The 21,952-nt window shown below is 45.4% G+C and overlaps 1 protein-coding gene across 1 annotated transcript in view; it reads left to right on the top strand.

Moving 5' to 3' along the window:
• Positions 1–20,162, top strand: part of ADAMTSL2 (ADAMTS like 2) — a 123,185-nt gene extending 103,023 nt beyond the window's left edge. Inside the window, 1 exon segment of the mRNA XM_078767006.1 lies at positions 19,690–20,162. Coding sequence (XP_078623132.1) covers positions 19,690–19,808 — 119 coding nt within the window. The 3' untranslated portion in view covers positions 19,809–20,162.
• Positions 20,163–21,952: the final 1,790 nt, after the last annotated feature.

Consider the following 21,952-nt stretch of genomic DNA (forward strand, 5'->3'; position numbering starts at 1 on the left):
GTGGTTTGGTTATGATGGGTGGTTTGGTTATGATGGGTGGTTTGGTTATGATGGGTGGTTTGGGTATACTGGGTGGTTTGGTTATGATGGGTGGTTTGGGTATGATGGGTGGTTTGGTTATGATGGGTGGTTTGGTTAGACTGGGTGGTTTGGTTATGATGGGTTGTTTGGTTATGATGGGTGGTTTGGGTATGATAGGTGATTTGGTTATACTGGGTGGTTTGGTTATGATGGGTGGTTTGGTTATGATGGGTGGTTTGGTTATGATGGGTGGTTTGGTTATGATAGGTGGTCTGGGTATGATGGGTGGTTTGGTTATGATGGGTGGTTTGGTTATGATGGGTGGTTTGGTTATGATGGGTGGTTTGGGTATGATAGGTGGTTTGGTTATGATGGGTGGTTTGGTTATGATGGGTGGTTTGGTTATGACAGGTGGTTTGGGTATGATAGGTGGTTTGGTTATGATGGGTGGTTTGGTTATGATGGGTGGTTTGGTTATGATAGGTGGTCTGGGTATGATGGGTGGTTTGGTTATGATGGGTGGTTTGGGTATGATGGGTGGTTTGGTTATGATGGGTGGTTTGGTTATGATAGGTGGTTTGGGTATGATAGGTGGTTTGGTTATGATGGGTGGTTTGGTTATGATAGGTGGTCTGGGTATGATGATGGGTGGTTTGGTTATGATGGGTGGTTTGGTTATGATGGGTGGTTTGGTTATGATGGGTGGTTTGGTTATGATTGGTGGTTTGGTTATGATGGGTGGTTTGGGTATGATGGGTGGTTTGGTTATGATGGATGTTTTGGGTATGATGGGTGGTTTGGTTATGATGGGTGGTTTGGTTATGATGGGTGGTTTGGTTATGATGGGTGTTTTGGGTATGATGGGTGGTTTGGTTATGATGTGTGGTTTGGGTATGATGTGTGGTTTGGTTATGATGGGTGGTTTGGTTATGATTGGTGGTTTGGTTATGATGGGTGGTTTGGTTATGATGGGTGGTTTGGTTATACTGGGTGGTTTGGGTATGATGGGTGGTTTGGTTATACTGGGTGGTTTGGGTATACTGGGTGGTTTGGTTATGATGGGTGGTTTGGTTATGATGGGTGGTTATACTGGGTGGTTTGGGTATACTGGGTGGTTTGGTTATGATGGGTGGTTTGGTTATGATGGGTGGTTTGCTTATGATGGGTGGTTTGGTTATGATGGGTGGTTTGGTTATGATGGGTGGTTTGGGTATGATGGGTTGTTTGGTTATACTGGGTGGTTTGGTTATACTGGGTGGTTTGGTTATGATGGGTGGTTTGGTTATGATGGGTGGTTTGGTTATACTGGGTGGTTTGGTTATGATGGGTGGTTTGGGTATGATGGGTGGTTAGGTTATGATGGGTGGTTTGGTTATGATGGGTGGTTTGGTTAGACTGGGTGGTTTGGTTATGATGGGTGGTTTGGGTATGATGGGTGGTTTGGTTATGATGGGTGGTTTGGTTATGATGGGTGGTTTGGTTATGATGGGTGGTTTGGTTATGATGGGTGGTTTGGGTATGATGGGTGGTTTGGTTATACTGGGTGGTTTGGTTATACTGGGTGGTTTGGTTATGATGGGTGGTTTGGTTATACTGGTTGGTTTGGTTATGATGGGTGGTTTGGATATGATGGGTGGTTTGGTTATGATGGGTGGTTTGGTTATGATGGGTGGGTTTGGGTATGATGGGTGGTTTGTTTATGATGGGTGGTTTGGTTATGATGGGTGGTTGGGTATGATGGGTGGTTTGGTTATGATGGATGGTTTGGTTATACTGGGTGGTTTGGTTATGATTGGTGGTTTGGTTATGATGGGTGGTTTGGTTATACTGGGTCGTTTGGTTATGATGGGTGGTTTGGTTATGATGGGTGGTTTGGTTATGATGGGTGGTTTGGTTATGATGGGTGGTTTGGTTATGATGGGTGGTTTGGGTATGATGGGTGGTTTGGTTATGATGGGTGGTTTGGTTATGATGGGTGGTTTGGTTATACTGGGTGGTTTGGTTATACTGGGTGGTTTGGTTATACTGGGTGGTTTGGTTATACTGGGTGGTTTGGTTATTAATGGGTGGTTTGGTTATACTGGGTGGTTTGGTTATGATGGGTGGTTGGTTATGATGGGTGGTTTGGTTATACTGGGTGGTTTGGTTATGATGGTGGTTTGGTTATGATGGGTGGTTTGGATATGATGGGTGGTTTGGGTATGATGGGTGGTTTGGTTATGATGGGTGGTTTGGTTATGATGGGTGGTTTGGGTGTACTGGGTGGTTTGGTTATGATGGGTGGTTTGGGTATGATGGGTGGTTTGGTTATGATGGGTGGTTTGGGTATGATGGGTGGTTTGGTTATGATGGGTGGTTTGGTTATGATGGGTGGTTTGGGTATACTGGGTGGTTTGGTTATGATGGGTGGTTTGGTTATGATGGGTGGTTTGGTTATACTGGGTGGTTTGGTTATGATGGGTGGTTTGGTTATGATGGGTGGTTTGGATATGATGGGTGGTTTGGGTATGATGGGTGGTTTGGTTATGATGGGTGGTTTGGTTATGATGGGTGGTTTGGGTGTACTGGGTGGTTTGGTTATGATGGGTGGTTTGGGTATGATGGGTGGTTTGGTTATGATGGGTGGTTTGGGTATGATGGGTGGTTTGGTAATGATGTGTGGTTTGGTTATGATGGGCGGTTTGGTTATACTGGGTGGTTTGGTTATGATGGGTGGTTTGGGTATGATGGGTGGTTTGGTTATACTGGGTGGTTTGGGTATGATGGGTGGTTTGGTTATGATGGGTGGTTTGGGTATACTGGGTGGTTTGGTTATGATGGGTGGTTTGGATATGATGGGTGGTTTGGGTATGATGGGTGGTTTGGTTATGATGGGTGGTTTGGGTATGATGGGTGGTTTGGTTATGATGGGTGGTTTGGTTAGACTGGGTGGTTTGGTTATGATGGGTTGTTTGGTTATGATGGGTGGTTTGGGTATGATAGGTGATTTGGTTATACTGGGTGGTTTGGTTATGATGGGTGGTTTGGTTATGATGGGTGGTTTGGTTATGATGGGTGGTTTGGTTATGATAGGTGGTCTGGGTATGATGGGTGGTTTGGTTATGATGGGTGGTTTGGTTATGATGGGTGGTTTGGTTATGATGGGTGGTTTGGGTATGATAGGTGGTTTGGTTATGATGGGTGGTTTGGTTATGATGGGTGGTTTGGTTATGATATGTGGTTTGGGTATGATAGGTGGTTTGGTTATGATGGGTGGTTTGGTTATGATGGGTGGTTTGGTTATGATAGGTGGTCTGGGTATGATGGGTGGTTTGGTTATGATGGGTGGTTTGGGTATGATGGGTGGTTTGGTTATGATGGGTGGTTTGGTTATGATAGGTGGTTTGGGTATGATAGGTGGTTTGGTTATGATGGGTGGTTTGGTTATGATAGGTGGTCTGGGTATGATGATGGGTGGTTTGGTTATGATGGGTGGTTTGGTTATGATGGGTGGTTTGGTTATGATGGGTGGTTTGGTTATGATTGGTGGTTTGGTTATGATGGGTGGTTTGGGTATGATGGGTGGTTTGGTTATGATGGGTGGTTTGGTTATGATGGGTGTTTTGGGTATGATGGGTGGTTTGGTTATGATGGGTGTTTTGGGTATGATGGGTGGTTTGGTTATGATGTGTGGTTTGGGTATGATGTGTGGTTTGGTTATGATGGGTGGTTTGGTTATGATTGGTGGTTTGGTTATGATGGGTGGTTTGGTTATGATGGGTGGTTTGGTTATACTGGGTGGTTTGGTTATGATGGGGTGGTTTGGGTATGATGGGTGGTTTGGTTATACTGGGTGGTTTGGGTATACTGGGTGGTTTGGTTATGATGGGTGGTTTGGTTATGATGGGTGGTTTGGTTATGATGGGTGGTTTGGTTATGATGGGTGGTTTGGTTATGATGGGTGGTTTGGGTATGATGGGTGGTTTGGTTATACTGGGTGGTTTGGTTATACTGGGTGGTTTGGTTATGATGGGTGGTTTGGTTATGATGGGTGGTTTGGTTATACTGGGTGGTTTGGTTATGATGGGTGGTTTGGGTATGATGGGTGGTTTGGTTATGATGGGTGGTTTGGTTATGATGGGTGGTTTGGTTAGACTGGGTGGTTTGGTTATGATGGGTGGTTTGGGTATGATGGGTGGTTTGGTTATGATGGGTGGTTTGGTTATGATGGGTGGTTTGGTTATGATGGGTGGTTTGGTTATGATGGGTGGTTTGGGTATGATGGGTGGTTTGGTTATACTGGGTGGTTTGGTTATACTGGGTGGTTTGGTTATGATGGGTGGTTTGGTTATACTGGGTGGTTTGGTTATGATGGGTGGTTTGGTTATACTGGGTGGTTTGGTTATGATGGGTGGTTTGGTTATGATGGGTGGTTTGGTTATGATGGGTGGTTTGGGTATGATGGGTGGTTTGTTTATGATGGGTGGTTTGGTTATGATGGGTGGTTTGGGTATGATGGGTGGTTTGGTTATGATGGGTGGTTTGGTTATACTGGGTGGTTTGGTTATGATGGGTGGTTTGGTTATGATGGGTGGTTTGGTTATACTGGGTGGTTTGGTTATGATGGGTGGTTTGGTTATGATGGGTGGTTTGGTTATGATGGGTGGTTTGGTTATGATGGGTGGTTTGGTTATGATGGGTGGTTTGGTTATACTGGGTGGTTTGGATATGATGGGTGGTTTGGTTATGATGGGTGGTTTGGTTATGATGGGTGGTTTGGGTATGATGGGTGGTTTGGGTATGATGGGTGGTTTGGTTATGATGGATGGTTTGGTTATACTGGGTGATTTGGTTATGATGGGTGGTTTGGTTATACTGGGTGGTTTGGTTATGATGGGTGGTTTGGTTATACTGGGTGGTTTGGTTATGATGGGTGGTTTGGTTATGATGGGTGGTTTGGGTATGATGGGTGGTTTGGTTATACTGGGTGGTTTGGTTATACTGGGTGGTTTGGTTATGATGGGTGGTTTGGTTATACTGGTTGGTTTGGTTATGATGGGTGGTTTGGATATGATGGGTGGTTTGGTTATGATGGGTGGTTTGGTTATGATGGGTGGTTTGGGTATGATGGGTGGTTTGTTTATGATGGGTGGTTTGGTTATGATGGGTGGTTTGGGTATGATGGGTGGTTTGGTTATGATGGATGGTTTGGTTATACTGGGTGGTTTGGTTATGATGGGTGGTTTGTTTATGATGGGTGGTTTGGTTATGATGGGTGGTTTGGGTATGATGGGTGGTTTGGTTATACTGGGTGGTTTGGTTATGATGGGTGGTTTGTTTATGATGGGTGGTTTGGTTATGATGGGTGGTTTGGTTATACTGGGTGGTTTGGTTATGATGGGTGGTTTGTTTATGATGGGTGGTTTGGTTATGATGGGTGGTTTGGGTATGATGGGTGGTTTGGTTATGATGGATGGTTTGGTTATACTGGGTGGTTTGGTTATGATTGGTGGTTTGGTTATGATGGGTGGTTTGGTTATACTGGGTCGTTTGGTTATGATGGGTGGTTTGGTTATGATGGGTGGTTTGGTTATGATGGGTGGTTTGGTTATGATGGGTGGTTTGGTTATGATGGGTGGTTTGGGTATGATGGGTGGTTTGGTTATGATGGGTGGTTTGGTTATGATGGGTGGTTTGGTTATACTGGGTGGTTTGGTTATACTGGGTGGTTTGGTTATACTGGGTGGTTTGGTTATTAATGGGTGGTTTGGTTATTAATGGGTGGTTTGGTTATACTGGGTGGTTTGGTTATGATGGGTGGTTTGGTTATGATGGGTGGTTTGGTTATACTGGGTGGTTTGGTTATGATGGGTGGTTTGGTTATGATGGGTGGTTTGGATATGATGGGTGGTTTGGGTATGATGGGTGGTTTGGTTATGATGGGTGGTTTGGTTATGATGGGTGGTTTGGGTGTACTGGGTGGTTTGGTTATGATGGGTGGTTTGGGTATGATGGGTGGTTTGGTTATGATGGGTGGTTTGGTTATGATGGGTGGTTTGGGTATACTGGGTGGTTTGGTTATGATGGGTGGTTTGGTTATGATGGGTGGTTTGGTTATACTGGGTGGTTTGGTTATGATGGGTGGTTTGGTTATGATGGGTGGTTTGGATATGATGGGTGGTTTGGGTATGATGGGTGGTTTGGTTATGATGGGTGGTTTGGTTATGATGGGTGGTTTGGGTGTACTGGGTGGTTTGGTTATGATGGGTGGTTTGGGTATGATGGGTGGTTTGGTTATGATGGGTGGTTTGGGTATGATGGGTGGTTTGGTAATGATGTGTGGTTTGGTTATGATGGGCGGTTTGGTTATACTGGGTGGTTTGGTTATGATGGGTGGTTTGGGTATGATGGGTGGTTTGGTTATACTGGGTGGTTTGGGTATGATGGGTGGTTTGGTTATGATGGGTGGTTTGGGTATACTGGGTGGTTTGGTTATGATGGGTGGTTTGGATATGATGGGTGGTTTGGGTATGATGGGTGGTTTGGTTATGATGGGTGGTTTGGTTATGATGGGTGGTTTGGTTATGATGGGTGGTTTGGTTATGATGGGTGGTTTGGTTATGATGGGTGGTTTGGTTATGATGGGTGGTTTGGGTATGATGGGTGGTTTGGTTATGATGGGTGGTTTGGTTAGACTGGGTGGTTTGGTTATGATGGGTTGTTTGGTTATGATGGGTGGTTTGGGTATGATAGGTGATTTGGTTATACTGGGTGGTTTGGTTATGATGGGTGGTTTGGTTATGATGGGTGGTTTGGTTATGATGGGTGGTTTGGTTATGATAGGTGGTCTGGGTATGATGGGTGGTTTGGTTATGATGGGTGGTTTGGTTATGATGGGTGGTTTGGTTATGATGGGTGGTTTGGGTATGATAGGTGGTTTGGTTATGATGGGTGGTTTGGTTATGATGGGTGGTTTGGTTATGATAGGTGGTTTGGGTATGATAGGTGGTTTGGTTATGATGGGTGGTTTGGTTATGATGGGTGGTTTGGTTATGATAGGTGGTCTGGGTATGATGGGTGGTTTGGTTATGATGGGTGGTTTGGGTATGATGGGTGGTTTGGTTATGATGGGTGGTTTGGTTATGATAGGTGGTTTGGGTATGATAGGTGGTTTGGTTATGATGGGTGGTTTGGTTATGATAGGTGGTCTGGGTATGATGATGGGTGGTTTGGTTATGATGGGTGGTTTGGTTATGATGGGTGGTTTGGTTATGATGGGTGGTTTGGTTATGATTGGTGGTTTGGTTATGATGGGTGGTTTGGGTATGATGGGTGGTTTGGTTATGATGGGTGGTTTGGTTATGATGGGTGTTTTGGGTATGATGGGTGGTTTGGTTATGATGGGTGTTTTGGGTATGATGGGTGGTTTGGTTATGATGTGTGGTTTGGGTATGATGTGTGGTTTGGTTATGATGGGTGGTTTGGTTATGATTGGTGGTTTGGTTATGATGGGTGGTTTGGTTATGATGGGTGGTTTGGTTATACTGGGTGGTTTGGTTATGATGGGTGGTTTGGGTATGATGGGTGGTTTGGTTATACTGGGTGGTTTGGGTATACTGGGTGGTTTGGTTATGATGGGTGGTTTGGTTATGATGGGTGGTTTGGTTATGATGGGTGGTTTGGTTATGATGGGTGGTTTGGTTATGATGGGTGGTTTGGGTATGATGGGTGGTTTGGTTATACTGGGTGGTTTGGTTATACTGGGTGGTTTGGTTATGATGGGTGGTTTGGTTATGATGGGTGGTTTGGTTATACTGGGTGGTTTGGTTATGATGGGTGGTTTGGGTATGATGGGTGGTTTGGTTATGATGGGTGGTTTGGTTATGATGGGTGGTTTGGTTAGACTGGGTGGTTTGGTTATGATGGGTGGTTTGGGTATGATGGGTGGTTTGGTTATGATGGGTGGTTTGGTTATGATGGGTGGTTTGGTTATGATGGGTGGTTTGGTTATGATGGGTGGTTTGGGTATGATGGGTGGTTTGGTTATACTGGGTGGTTTGGTTATACTGGGTGGTTTGGTTATGATGGGTGGTTTGGTTATACTGGGTGGTTTGGTTATGATGGGTGGTTTGGTTATACTGGGTGGTTTGGTTATGATGGGTGGTTTGGTTATGATGGGTGGTTTGGTTATGATGGGTGGTTTGGGTATGATGGGTGGTTTGTTTATGATGGGTGGTTTGGTTATGATGGGTGGTTTGGGTATGATGGGTGGTTTGGTTATGATGGGTGGTTTGGTTATACTGGGTGGTTTGGTTATGATGGGTGGTTTGGTTATGATGGGTGGTTTGGTTATACTGGGTGGTTTGGTTATGATGGGTGGTTTGGTTATGATGGGTGGTTTGGTTATGATGGGTGGTTTGGTTATGATGGGTGGTTTGGTTATGATGGGTGGTTTGGTTATACTGGGTGGTTTGGATATGATGGGTGGTTTGGTTATGATGGGTGGTTTGGTTATGATGGGTGGTTTGGGTATGATGGGTGGTTTGGGTATGATGGGTGGTTTGGTTATGATGGATGGTTTGGTTATACTGGGTGATTTGGTTATGATGGGTGGTTTGGTTATGATGGGTGGTTTGGTTATACTGGGTGGTTTGGTTATGATGGGTGGTTTGGTTATGATGGATGGTTTGGTTATACTGGGTGGTTTGGGTATATAATAATAATAATAATAATAATAATAATTCATTTATTTTGTATAGCGCTTTTCCAGAAGCCCAAAGACGCTTTGACAGAGTGGAAAACATAATGCATAACAATACATGAAAACAACAATTGCAAAAAGACAAGAATCAATAGGGAAATATTTAAAGCAAAAGGAGGGAGAAGGAGAAGAGATAGTCAGGGGTTAAATGCTGTGGGTTGAATGTTGAATGCAGTGTTGAACAGGTGGGTCTTTAGTGATGTTTTGAATGTGGTGAGTGAGGAGGAGTCTCTGATGGTGTGAGGTAGTGAATTCCAGAGGGTGGGAGCAGCGATGGAGAAGGCCCTGTCCCCCCAGGATCTGAATTTGGTCCGGATGGAGGGGGTCAGGAGGTTGGTACCAGCAGAGCGGAGGTTGCGGGTGGGAGTGTGTCTGGAGAGGAGGTCAGCCAGGTAGGATGGGGCCAGGTTATGGAGGGCTTTGTATGTCAAGAGGAGGATTTTGTACTGGATTCTCTGGGAGATGGGGAGCCAGTGCAGCTTGTAAAGGACGGGGGTGATGTTGTCACGGGTCCGGGAATGGGTGAGTAGACGGGCAGCGGAGTTCTGAATGTATTGGAGTTTATTGGTGATTGTTGAGGGTGAACCATAGAGGAGGCTATTGCAGTAGTCCAGACGGGAGGTGATGAAGGCGTGGATGAGGGTTTCTGCAGCCGTGGAGGAGAGGGATGAGCAGAGACGGGCGATGTTTTTCAGGTGAAAGAAGGCTGACTTTGTGATCTGTTTAGTGTATTTGTCGAAGGAGAGGGTTTGGTCAAAGATGATGCCAAGATTCCGGATGTGAGGGGAGGTGGATACTGGGAAACCGTCGATGTTGAGGGCAAAGTTATGGGTGGACTTGGTGAGCGTTTTTGGGCCAATGATGATTATTTCAGATTTATCACAGTTAAGTTTGAGGAAGTTGATTTGAAGCCAGGATTTTATTTCAGTGATGCAGTTTGTCAGGATAGAGTGGGTGTCGGTGGAGACGGACTTGGTGGAGATGAAAAGTTGGATGTCATCGGCGAAGCAGTGGAATTGGAGACCATGACGGCGGATTAAGTGACCGAGGGGGGACAGGTAAAGGATGAAGAGGAGGGGGCCAAGAACTGAACCTTGGGGGACACCTTGGGGGAGGGGAGCAGTGGGGGATTTGCAGTTATTGATGGAGATGAACTGGCGTCTGTCAGAGAGGTATGATTTAATCCAAGAGAGGGCAGTGCCGGTAACGTTAAAGGTGGATTCAAGTCGGGTGAGGAGGATAGTGTGATCGATGGTGTCAAAGGCAGCGCTGAGGTCGAGGAGGACGCGAATGTTGAGGTTGCCAGCGTCAGAGGAGAGGAGAAGGTCGTTGGTGATTTTGAGGAGAGCAGTTTCAGTACTGTGGTTGGAGCGGAATCCGGATTGGAATGTTTCATACAGGTTATTGGCAGAGAGGTGATGTTTGAGGTGAGTGGCTACAGCGCGTTCCAAAACTTTTGACAGAAATGGTAGGTTGGAGATGGGTCTGAAGTTGTTTAGGGTGTCAGGGTTTAGACCAGGTTTTTTTTAGAATGGGGGTAACAGCAGCAATTTTGAGGGAAGGTGGGACGATGCCTGTAGACAGGGAGGAGTTTATTGTTGCAATGATAAGTGGAGAGAGAGCAGGGAGGGAGGCTTTGACAAAGCTGGAGGGGATGGGGTCAAGAGTGCAGGTGGCAGTTTTCATTCCTATGAGGAGTTCAGAGAGGTCAGTAGGGGAGATTGGGGAGAACCGAGACAGGGGATGGCAGGACAAGGGGGGGCAGGTGGTTGGAGGGGGAGCGGGTGCAGCGGTGGTCAAGCTGTTGTAGATGTTGTCAATTTTGCGTTGGAAGAAAGAGAGGAAGGAGATGCAGTTGTCTACTGTGAATGACTGGGTGGTGGTGTTCAGGGGGCGGAGGAGTTTGTTTATTGTCGAGAAGAGTGCTTTTGGGTTTCCGGAGCCAGAGTGGATAATTTGAGAGTAGTAGGCAGAGCGGGCGCGGGAGAGGGCATCTTTGTAGTGTTGTATGTGGTCCTTGTAGGCTTGGGAGTGAACTGTGAGACCCGTTTTATTGCGGAGTCTTTCAAGTTGGCGAGCACGAGTTTTCATCAGGCGGAGTTCAGGGGTAAACCAGGGAGCAGAATGGGTGAAAGAAACTGTTTTGGTTTTTACAGGCGCAAGCTGGTCAAGGCAGGAGGAGAGAGTGTGGTTGTAGTAGTCAGTGAGGTCGGAAGGGGTGTGGAGGTCAATGAAGGGAGAAGTGGACATTTTTTCAGAGAGGGTATGATGGGTGGTTTGGTTATGATAGGTGGTTTGGTTATGATGGGTGGTTTGGTTATGATGGGTGGTTTGGTTATGATGGGTGGTTTGGTTATGATGGGTGTTTTGGGTATGATGGGTGGTTTGGTTATGATGGGTGGTTTGGTTATGATGGGTGGTTTGGTTATGATGGGTGTTTTGGGTATGATGGGTGGTTTGGTTATGATGGGTGGTTTGGGTATGATGGGTGGTTTGGTTATGATGGGTGGTTTGGTTATGATTGGTGGTTTGGTTATGATGGGTGGTTTGGTTATGATGGGTGGTTTGGTTATACTGGGTGGTTTGGTTGTGATGGGTGGTTTGGGTATGATGGGTGGTTTGGTTATACTGGGTGGTTTGGTTATGATGGGTGGTTTGGGTATGATGGGTGGTTTGTTTATGATGGGTGGTTTGGTTATGATGGGTGGTTTGGGTATGATGGGTGGTTTGGTTATGATGGGTGGTTTGGTTATGATGGGTGGTTTGGTTAGACTGGGTGGTTTGGTTATGATGGGTGGTTTGGGTATGATGGGTGGTTTGGTTATGATGGGTGGTTTGGTTATGATGGGTGGTTTGGTTATGATGGGTGGTTTGGTTATGATGGGTGGTTTGGGTATGATGGGTGGTTTGGTTATACTGGGTGGTTTGGTTATACTGGGTGGTTTGGTTATGATGGGTGGTTTGGTTATGATGGGTGGTTTGGGTATGATGGGTGGTTTGGTTATACTGGGTGGTTTGGTTATGATGGGTGGTTTGGGTATGATGGGTGGTTTGGGTATGATGGGTGGTTTGGGTATGATGGGTGGTTTGGTTATACTGGGTGGTTTGGTTATGATGGGTGGTTTGGTTATGATGGGTGGTTTGGGTATGATGGGTGGTTTGGGTATACTGGGTGGTTTGGTTATGATGGGTGGTTTGGGTATGATGGGTGGTTTGGGTATGATGGGTGGTTTGGTTATACTGGGTGGTTTGGTTATACTGGGTGGTTTGGTTATACTGGGTGGTTTGGTTATACTGGGTGGTTTGGGTATGATGGGTGGTTTGGTTATACTGGGTGGTTTGGTTATGATGGGTGGTTTGGTTATGATGGGTTGTTTGGTTATACTGGGTGGTTTGGTTATACTGGGTGGTTTGGTTATACTGGGTGGTTTGGTTATACTGGGTGGTTTGGTTATACTGGGTGGTTTGGGTATGATGGGTGGTTTGGTTATACTGGGTGGTTTGGTTATACTGGGTGGTTTGGTTATACTGGGTGGTTTGGTTGTACTGGGTGGTTTGGTTATACTGGGTGGTTTGGTTATACTGGGTGGTTTGGTTATACTGGGTGGTTTGGTTATACTGGGGTGGTTTGGTTATACTGGGGTGGTTTGGTTATACTGGGGTGGTTTGGTTATACTGGGGTGGTTTGGTTATACTGGGTGGTTTGGTTATACTGGGTGGTTTGGTTATACTGGGGTGGTTTGGTTATACTGGGGTGGTTTGGTTATACTGGGGTGGTTTGGTTATACTGGGTGGTTTGGTTATACTGGGTGGTTTGGTTATACTGGGGTGGTTTGGTTATACTGGGGTGGTTTGGTTATACTGGGGTGGTTTGGTTATACTGGGTGGTTTGGTTATACTGGGTGGTTTGGTTATGATGGGTGGTTTGGTTATGATGGGTGGTTTGGTTATACTGGGTGGTTTGGTTATTCTGGGTCGTTTGGGTATGATGGGTGGTTTGGGTATGATGGGTGGTTTGGTTATGATGGGTGGTTTGGGTATGATGGGTGGTTTGGGTATGATGGGTGGTTTGGGTATGATGGGTGGTTTGGTTATGATGGGTGGTTTGGGTATGATGGGTGGTTTGGGTATGATGGGTGGTTTGGTTATGATGGGTGGTTTGGGTATGATGGGTGGTTTGGTTATGATGGGTGGTTTGGGTATGACTGGTGGTTTGGTTATGACGGGTGGTTTGGTTATGATGGGTGGTTTGGGTATGATGGGTGGTTTGGTTATGATGGGTGGTTTGGTTATGATGGGTGGTTTGGGTATGATGGGTGGTTTGGGTATGATGGGTGGTTTGGGTATGATGGGTGGTTTGGTTATACTGGGTGGTTTGGGTATGATGGGTGGTTTGGTTATGATGGGTGGTTTGGTTATGATGGGTGGTTTGGTTATACTGGGTGGTTTGGTTATGATGGGTGGTTTGGGTATGATGGGTGGTTTGGTTATGATGGGTGGTTTGGTTATACTGGGTGGTTTGGTTATGATGGGTGGTTTGGTTATCATGGGTGGTTTGGTTATGATGGGTGGTTTGGTTATGATGGGTGGTTTGGTTATACTGGGTGGTTTGGTTATGATGGGTGGTTTGGTTATACTGGGTGGTTTGGTTATGATGGGTTGTTTGGTTATACTGGGTGGTTTGGTTATGATGGGTGGTTTGGTTATGATGGGTTGTTTGGTTATACTGGGTGGTTTGGGTATGATGGGTGGTTTGGTTATGATGGGTGGTTTCAGGTTTGGTTATACTGGGTGGTTTGGTTATGATGGGTGGTTTGGTTATACTGGGTGGTTTGGTTATGATGGGTGGTTTCAGGTTTGGTTATACTGGGTGGTTTGGTTGTGATGGGTGGTTTGGTTATACTGGGTGGTTTGGGTATGATGGGTGGTTTGGTTATGATGGGTGGTTTGGTTATACTGGGTGGTTTGGTTATGATGGGTGGTTTGGTTATACTGGGTGGTTTGGTTATGATGGGTGGTTTGGTTATACTGGGTGGTTTGGGTATGATGGGTGGTTTGGGTATGATGGGTTGTTTGGTTATGATGGGTTGTTTGGTTATACTGGGTGGTTTGGTTATTTTGGGTTGTTTGGTTATACTGGGTGGTTTGGTTATTCTGGGTTGTTTGGTTATACTGGGTGGTTTGGTTATTCTGGGTGGTTTGGTTATTCTGGGTGGTTTGGTTATTCTGGGTGGTTTGGTTATTCTGGGTGGTTTGGTTATTCTGGGTGGTTTGGGTATGATGGGTGGTTTGGGTATGATGGGTGGTTTGGTTATGATGGGTGGTTTGGTTATGATGGGTGGTTTGGGTATGATGGGTTGTTTGGTTATGATGGGTGGTTTGGGTATGATGGGTTGTTTGGTTATGATGGGTGGTTTGGTTATGATGGGTTGTTTGGGTATGATGGGTGGTTTGGGTATGATGGGTGGTTTGGTTATGATGGGTGGTTTGGTTATGAAGGGTGGTTTGGTTATGATGGGTGGTTTGGTTATGATGGGTGGTTTGGTTATGATGGGTGGTTTGGTTATGATGGGTGGTTTGGGTATGATGGGTTGTTTGGTTATGATGGGTTGTTTGGTTATACTGGGTGATTTGGTTATTCTGGGTTGTTTGGTTATTCTGAGTGGTTTGGTTATTCTGGGTGGTTTGGTTATTCTGGGTGGTTTGGGTATGATGGGTTGTTTGGTTATGATGGGTTGTTTGGGTATGATGGGTGGTTTGGGTATGATGGGTGGTTTGGGTATGATGGGTGGTTTGGTTATGATGGGTGGTTTGGTTATGATGGGTGGTTTGGGTATGATGGGTTGTTTGGTTATGATGGGTGGTTTGGGTATGATGGGTTGTTTGGTTATGATGGGTTGTTTGGGTATGATGGGTGGTTTGGGTATGATGGGTGGTTTGGTTATGATGGGTGGTTTGGGTATGATGGGTGGTTTGGGTATGATGGGTTGTTTGGTTATGATGGGTGGTTTGGGTATGATGGGTTGTTTGGTTATGATGGGTTGTTTGGGTATGATGGGTGGTTTGGGTATGATGGGTGGTTTGGTTATGATGGGTGGTTTGGGTATAATGGGTTGTTTGGTTATGATGGGTTGTTTGGTTATGATGGGTGGTTTGGGTATGATGGGTGGTTTGGTTATGATGGGTGGTTTGGTTATACTGGGTGGTTTGGTTATGATGGGTTGTTTGGGTATGATGGGTTGTTTGGTTATGATGGGTTGTTTGGGTATGATGGGTGGTTTGGGTATGATGGGTGGTTTGGTTATGATGGGTGGTTTGGGTATAATGGGTTGTTTGGGTATGATGGGTTGTTTGGGTATGATGGGTTGTTTGGGTATGATGGGTTGTTTGGGTATGATGGGTGGTTTGGGTATGATGGGTGGTTTGGTTATGATGGGTGGTTTGGTTATGATGGGTGGTTTGGGTATGATGGGTGGTTTGGGTATGATGGGTGGTTTGGTTATGATGGGTGGTTTGGTTATGATGGGTGGTTTGGTTATGATGGGTGGTTTGGGTATGATGGGTTGTTTGGTTATGATGGGTTGTTTGGGTATGATGGGTGGTTTGGGTATGATGGGTGGTTTGGGTATGATGGGTGGTTTGGTTATGATGGGTGGTTTGGTTATGATGGGTGGTTTGGGTATGATGGGTGGTTTGGTTATGATGGGTGGTTTGGTTATGATGGGTGGTTTGGTTATGATGGGTGGTTTGGTTATACTGGGTGGTTTGGTTATGATGGGTGGTTTGGTTATACTGGGTGGTTTGGTTATGATGGGTGGTTTGGTTATACTGGGTGGTTTGGGTATGATGGGTGGTTTGGTTATGATGAGTGGTTTGGGTATGATGGGTGGTTTGGTTATGATGGGTGGTTTGGTTATGATGGGTGGTTTGGTTATACTGGGTGGTTTGGGTATGATGGGTTGTTTGGTTATGATGGGTTGTTTGGTTATACTGGGTGGTTTGGTTATGATGGGTGGTTTGGTTATACTGGGTGGTTTGGGTATGATGGGTGGTTTGGTTATGATGGGTGGTTTCAGGTTTGGTTATACTGGGTGGTTTGGTTATGATGGATGGTTTGGTTATACTGGGTGGTTTGGTTATGATGGGTGGTTTCAGGTTTGGTTATACTGGGTGGTTTGGTTATGATGGGTGGTTTGGTTATACTGGGTGGTTTGGGTATGATGGGTGGTTTGGTTATGATGGGTGGTTTGGTTATACTGGGTGGTTTGGGTATGATGGGTGGTTTGGGTATGATGGGTGGTTTGGTTATACTGGGTGGTTTGGGTATGATGGGTGGTTTGGTTATGATGGGTGGTTTGGTTATACTGGGTGGTTTGGGTATGATGGGTGGTTTGGTTATGATGGGTGGTTTGGTTATACTGGGTGGTTTGGGTATGATGGGTGGTTTGGGTATGATGGGTTGTTTGGTTATACTGGGTGGTTTGGTTATGATGGGTGGTTTGGTTATACTGGGTGGTTTGGGTATGATGGGTGGTTTGGTTATGATGGGTGGTTTGGTTATACTGGGTGGTTTGGGTATGATGGGTGGTTTGGGTATGATGGGTGGTTTGGTTATACTGGGTGGTTTGGGTATGATGGGTGGTTTGGTTATGATGGGTGGTTTGGTTATACTGGGTGGTTTGGGTATGATGGGTGGTTTGGTTATGATGGGTGGTTTGGTTATACTGGGTGGTTTGGGTATGATGGGTGGTTTGGGTATGATGGGTTGTTTGGTTATACTGGGTGGTTTGGTTATTTTGGGTTGTTTGGTTATACTGGGTGGTTTGGTTATTCTGGGTTGTTTGGTTATACTGGGTGGTTTGGTTATTCTGGGTGGTTTGGTTATTCTGGGTGGTTTGGTTATGATGGGTTGTTTGGGTATGATGGTTGTTTTGGGTATGATGGGTGGTTTGGGTATGATGGGTGGTTTGGTTATGATGGGTGGTTTGGTTATGATGGGTGGTTTGGTTATGATGGGTGGTTTGGTTATGATGGGTGGTTTGGGTATGATGGGTTGTTTGGTTATGATGGGTTGTTTGGGTATGATGGGTGGTTTGGGTATGATGGGTGGTTTGGGTATGATGGGTTGTTTGGTTATGATGGGTTGTTTGGTTATGATGGGTTGTTTGGGTATGATGGGTGGTTTGGGTATGATGGGTGGTTTGGTTATACTGGGTGGTTTGGTTATGATGGGTGGTTTGGTTATACTGGGTGGTTTGGGTATGATGGGTGGTTTGGTTATGATGGGTGGTTTGGTTATACTGGGTGGTTTGGTTATGATGGGTGGTTTGGGTATGATGGGTGGTTTGGTTATGATGGGTGGTTTGGTTATACTGGGTGGTTTGGGTATGATGGGTGGTTTGGGTATGATGGGTTGTTTGGTTATGATGGGTTGTTTGGTTATACTGGGTGGTTTGGTTATTTTGGGTTGTTTGGTTATACTGGATGGTTTGGTTATTCTGGGTTGTTTGGTTATACTGGGTGGTTTGGTTATTCTGGGTGGTTTGGTTATGATGGGTTGTTTGGGTATGATGGGTGGTTTGGGTATGATGGGTGGTTTGGGTATGATGGGTGGTTTGGTTATGATGGGTGGTTTGGTTATGATGGGTGGTTTGGGTATGATGGGTGGTTTGGTTATGATGGGTGGTTTGGTTATGATGGGTGGTTTGGTTATGATGGGTGGTTTGGGTATGATGGGTGGTTTGGGTATGATGGGTGGTTTGGTTATGATGGGTGGTTTGGTTATGATGGGTGGTTTGGGTATGATGGGTGGTTTGGGTATGATGGGTGGTTTGGGTATGATGGGTGGTTTGGTTATGATGGGTGGTTTGGGTATGATGGGTGGTTTGGGTATGATGGGTGGTTTGGTTATGATGGGTGGTTTGGTTATGATGGGTGGTTTGGTTATGATGGGTGGTTTGGGTATGATGGGTTGTTTGGTTATGATGGGTTGTTTGGGTATGATGGGTGGTTTGGGTATGATGGGTGGTTTGGGTATGATGGGTGGTTTGGTTATGATGGGTGGTTTGGTTATGATGGGTGGTTTGGGTATGATGGGTGGTTTGGGTATGATGGGTGGTTTGGGTATGATGGGTGGTTTGGTTATGATGGGTGGTTTGGGTATGATGGGTGGTTTGGGTATGATGGGTGGTTTGGGTATGATGGGTGGTTTGGTTATGATGGGTTGTTTGGGTATGATGGGTTGTTTGGGTATGATGGGTGGTTTGGGTATGATGGGTTGTTTGGTTATGATGGGTGGTTTGCCATTGCTTTCCCAACAGTCAGTCAGAGCAGGAATTTGTAATTGGTTGCAGGTGACGGAGATAACTCGTCTACTCCTCCCTCTTAAAAAACACTGGGAATTTTAACATCCACCAACCAATGCCAGCAGATGGGTCCTCCCGTTTGACGCCGATAAATGACGCACACATTGATGCCTTGCCCTTCATACGAAGCACCAGGATGAGAGTTTATAGTTGTTGAGATTCAAATCCAGGATAGACAGCTCAGAAGCGAATGTCCTGTCAGGCTGTGCATCAATTATGCAATGGCAAATGTATACCTCCACAGCCCCCTACCTCCACCTGGTCCCACCTCACCTTAAGCAAGAGAGCCATAACTTCACCCAGAATTCTCTTTCCAATTAAATGTGTTTGGCCACAAAAATAAAACACATCATCAACACCAGGTGTTTATTAACGTGACCAGTGCACACTGCCGTTTGTGGTAAATCCCCATGGTGACGTCACATGACACGGGCCTCCGTGTGAGTCTTCCTTTACCACTCTTTCATGTGAACCACATGCTCTTCATAATGTTTAAATATAATCATCTTGAATAATTTATCGTTAATTATCAGCCATCTCACGCTGCCTGAATTTCCACTGCAAAAACTTCACTCTTGATGCCTCATTTTAAAACCATTTCCTTGGTTCCAAGTCGATCCTCACTCCCTCATTCCTTTATTCAAACTCCCTCACTCAAACTCCCTCACTCTCGTCAATCCCACTCCTCCCTCCAGGTCTTTAAAACAGCTGTTCACCACCATCTCTTATCTTCCCCCATCCAAAACCTTGATCTTTTCGACCCCCGCTAATTCACCCCAGATCCACGTTTTTGAAATACCAACTTCTGTCCTGGAAGTCCTAGCAGTGTCAATGTGTTTTATACCTCTCCCCCCCCTTCCCGTGCGTCCTCCCCCCAACCCCTCTCTCTCCCACAGATCTCCTGATGTCCCTGCTCTCAAATGTTGTACTTGTGTGCTTCCCTCTCTCTCCCCATCTTGTCTCCCGCTCCCTTTATCTTATGTTTTATGTGTCAGTTTGCCTTCTCGTGATTAATGTTAGCTTTTACACGAGCGTCGATCTTGCATACAACAAAAAAAAAAAATCCCATTATGAAGTTCCAGCCAATGAGCAATCAAGTGTTTGTGGCCAATGGCAGATTTCCGGTTCCTGTAAGCATTTATAAATCGCTGACAATGGTAATTTGTAACATTCACAGTTACCTTCTGAATAAAAATGTGACAATTGGTTTGTTCGAAATGAAAGTAAAATTTCATGAGGAAATCATTGAACCAGAAAGAAGTATTTGGTGCAAATAATTTACGGAGTCAAATCCAAATATGGGTGAGGGCGAGACTACCGGAAGTAAGCCGAAACACGTGCCCTTTTGTGGTTTGTTTTCAACGTATCCAATCACGTGACTGTTGTCGCGAAGGGTGCACTAACCGGAAGTTACGTAGTTCCGCGGGTGCCTATGCTCCATTGTGGTGCCGGAAGTGGACCAAAAACAGTGCTCGGCCTGACAGAAACCTTTCAGGTGATGTGGTTCGTAATCTTTTCGGTAACACCTTCTGTCTTTGTGTCCCTGTGGCCCACCCTGTTTAGAAGATCGCTGCCAAGACAAGGCTTCTGCAAACTGCGCCCTGGTGATCAAGGTGAAACTCTGTGGCCATTGGTACTACCGCACAGCCTGCTGTCGGTCATGTCACCATAGAAACGGCTGAGTCCCTGGAATCCGACATCAATCGTTCCTCCTCACGCGTCACACCTCCTCGACTGCAGGCCAGACCCCTCATTCGGTCAACCACCCGCAAATACAAAGACCCATTTACATGTTTTATACAACTATATTTATATACAAACCATTTCTGACATTATTTGTAATTTAAACACTTTGAACATGCATCTACTTATTAAAACCTCCATCGAAAGTCAAGAATACGTACAAGCCTTTTATGTACTCCAATTGAAGAGATTTACAGAAAGAATCCTTTTTTTATCACTGAGTAATCTATATAATAATAGCGTAAGGACTCGACTTTGTTATCCCTTTTACGCCGCACCCAGTGACCCGATGCCCACGGCACTAATGGATTTACGATCTACGAACCGCGCTCTTTGTTTATCACATACAGCCATACTCGAAAATGCTGAATTAGCCGACGTTGGGGCCAAAAAGCATCCGATTAACTGCCGATATGACGCCATCTTACGACGCCATCGTATTGGCGTCTGCTGGGCGAAGGCGAAGCAAGCCGTCCGCTGATTGGACAGTCGAAGGGGACAGCAAGCCGTCCACTGAGTGGACAATCCAGAGCATGCATTTGTGCCGGTGTCGGCGATCGTTGTTCATATACGCACTCTTCATTCTCATCTTTCTTCCTAACTCTTACTCGGACAAGCAAATCCCCTATGCCATCCATAATGGTACACTCTATCCATACACCACATCCTCCCCTTCCGTGGATGTTCCACGGGTTTCGGCTAGTAAAAATGATTTCCTGACTTAAGCCTCACTATAATAGACTAGACGGGTTTATGGAAAAAGGCCATTTGTAAGCTTCATGGTGCATTTTTGGGTAAAGGTTGGGAACCTCACTTTTTAACATAACTAGGGTATGCTGAATTCGATTGACCCGGTTCCCAAACCGAATTTTGAGAATTTTGAGGGTTCCTCTGTTGATTCAGCACCACATATGTTGTTCTCCAAGACTGGTAAACCAGAAGCAATGTCACCGACAAGTGATGCTCTTAATTTCCATTTGATGCGAGTACACTATCAAGCCATGGTATGGAGAAATGCTCATTGTGCCATACCTGACCTTCCTGCACTTGTGTAAAAGGGAGTGAAACGTGGTGATTCAGGACTAGAGCCTATTCTGATGTCACCGAGTCCAATCCCGGAAAGTTGCCTCGAGATGATTTGCTGTGCATGCCAGAAGCAATGCAAGACTCGACGCTGCATGTGTCGCTATTCAGAGTTGAGGTGCACATCAATGTGTGCCTATCAGCAACAGAGTGATGATCAGACCCCTTGTATGAATTTGATGTAGTTTGGCAAAACAACATGTGTGACATTCCTGAATGTTTGTGCTTCATGTCCATGTATACTTAACTTTAGAATAAATGATTGTATGAAACATTGTCTTATTAAAACCATTTCCCATTTTATAGTGTCCAATTTCAATATCAGTTTGAATGTCTCTTTCAATATGTCGCCAACCATAATATAGACTAGACGTATTTATGAAAAAAGGCCATGTATAAGCTTATATGTGCATTTTGGGGTAAAAGTTTTAAAGTTAAAGAGCTGCTTGTATATACATGATATATAAATGCTTGTTCAAAGAAATTGTCCAAAAATGGCAATTTGGCGGCCATTTTGTTTATGCTAATTAGAAGGTGGAAAACTCAAAATTTGCCTTGGGAACCGGGTTAATCGAATTTAGCATACCCTAATTATGTTAAAAAGTGAGGTTCCCAACTTTTACCCAAAAATGCACAACATTCACATTTCTCAGAAATCCATCTTGTCTGTAAGAGCTGAGCTGAGCCCAATGTGTAGAACTGAGCTCACTCACCGATGTATCAATAGAAAAGCAATTATTAACGATAGATTCTTCTTCTTCGTTCGTATGCAGCAGAAGGATGCGGGGTAGCATTATTGGCTGAGGGTGCGGCTGTGCCGTTGATCCATGCAACGCCCTCTGCTGGTTAGGGCAGGAATTTTGAATTTATTCATGGTGCCGCCGACTCTTCGAGAATGACACTGTGGGATCTTTAAAGTCCACCAACGAATGCTAGCATATGGGATGCCCAATTAACATCCATCGGGGGACAGCACACACATTGATGAATCACCCTGCCT

Source organism: Myxine glutinosa, chromosome 13, assembly GCF_964187855.1.
Source record: "Myxine glutinosa chromosome 13, kmMyxGlut1.1, whole genome shotgun sequence".
Lineage (NCBI taxonomy): Eukaryota > Metazoa > Chordata > Myxini > Myxiniformes > Myxinidae > Myxine > Myxine glutinosa.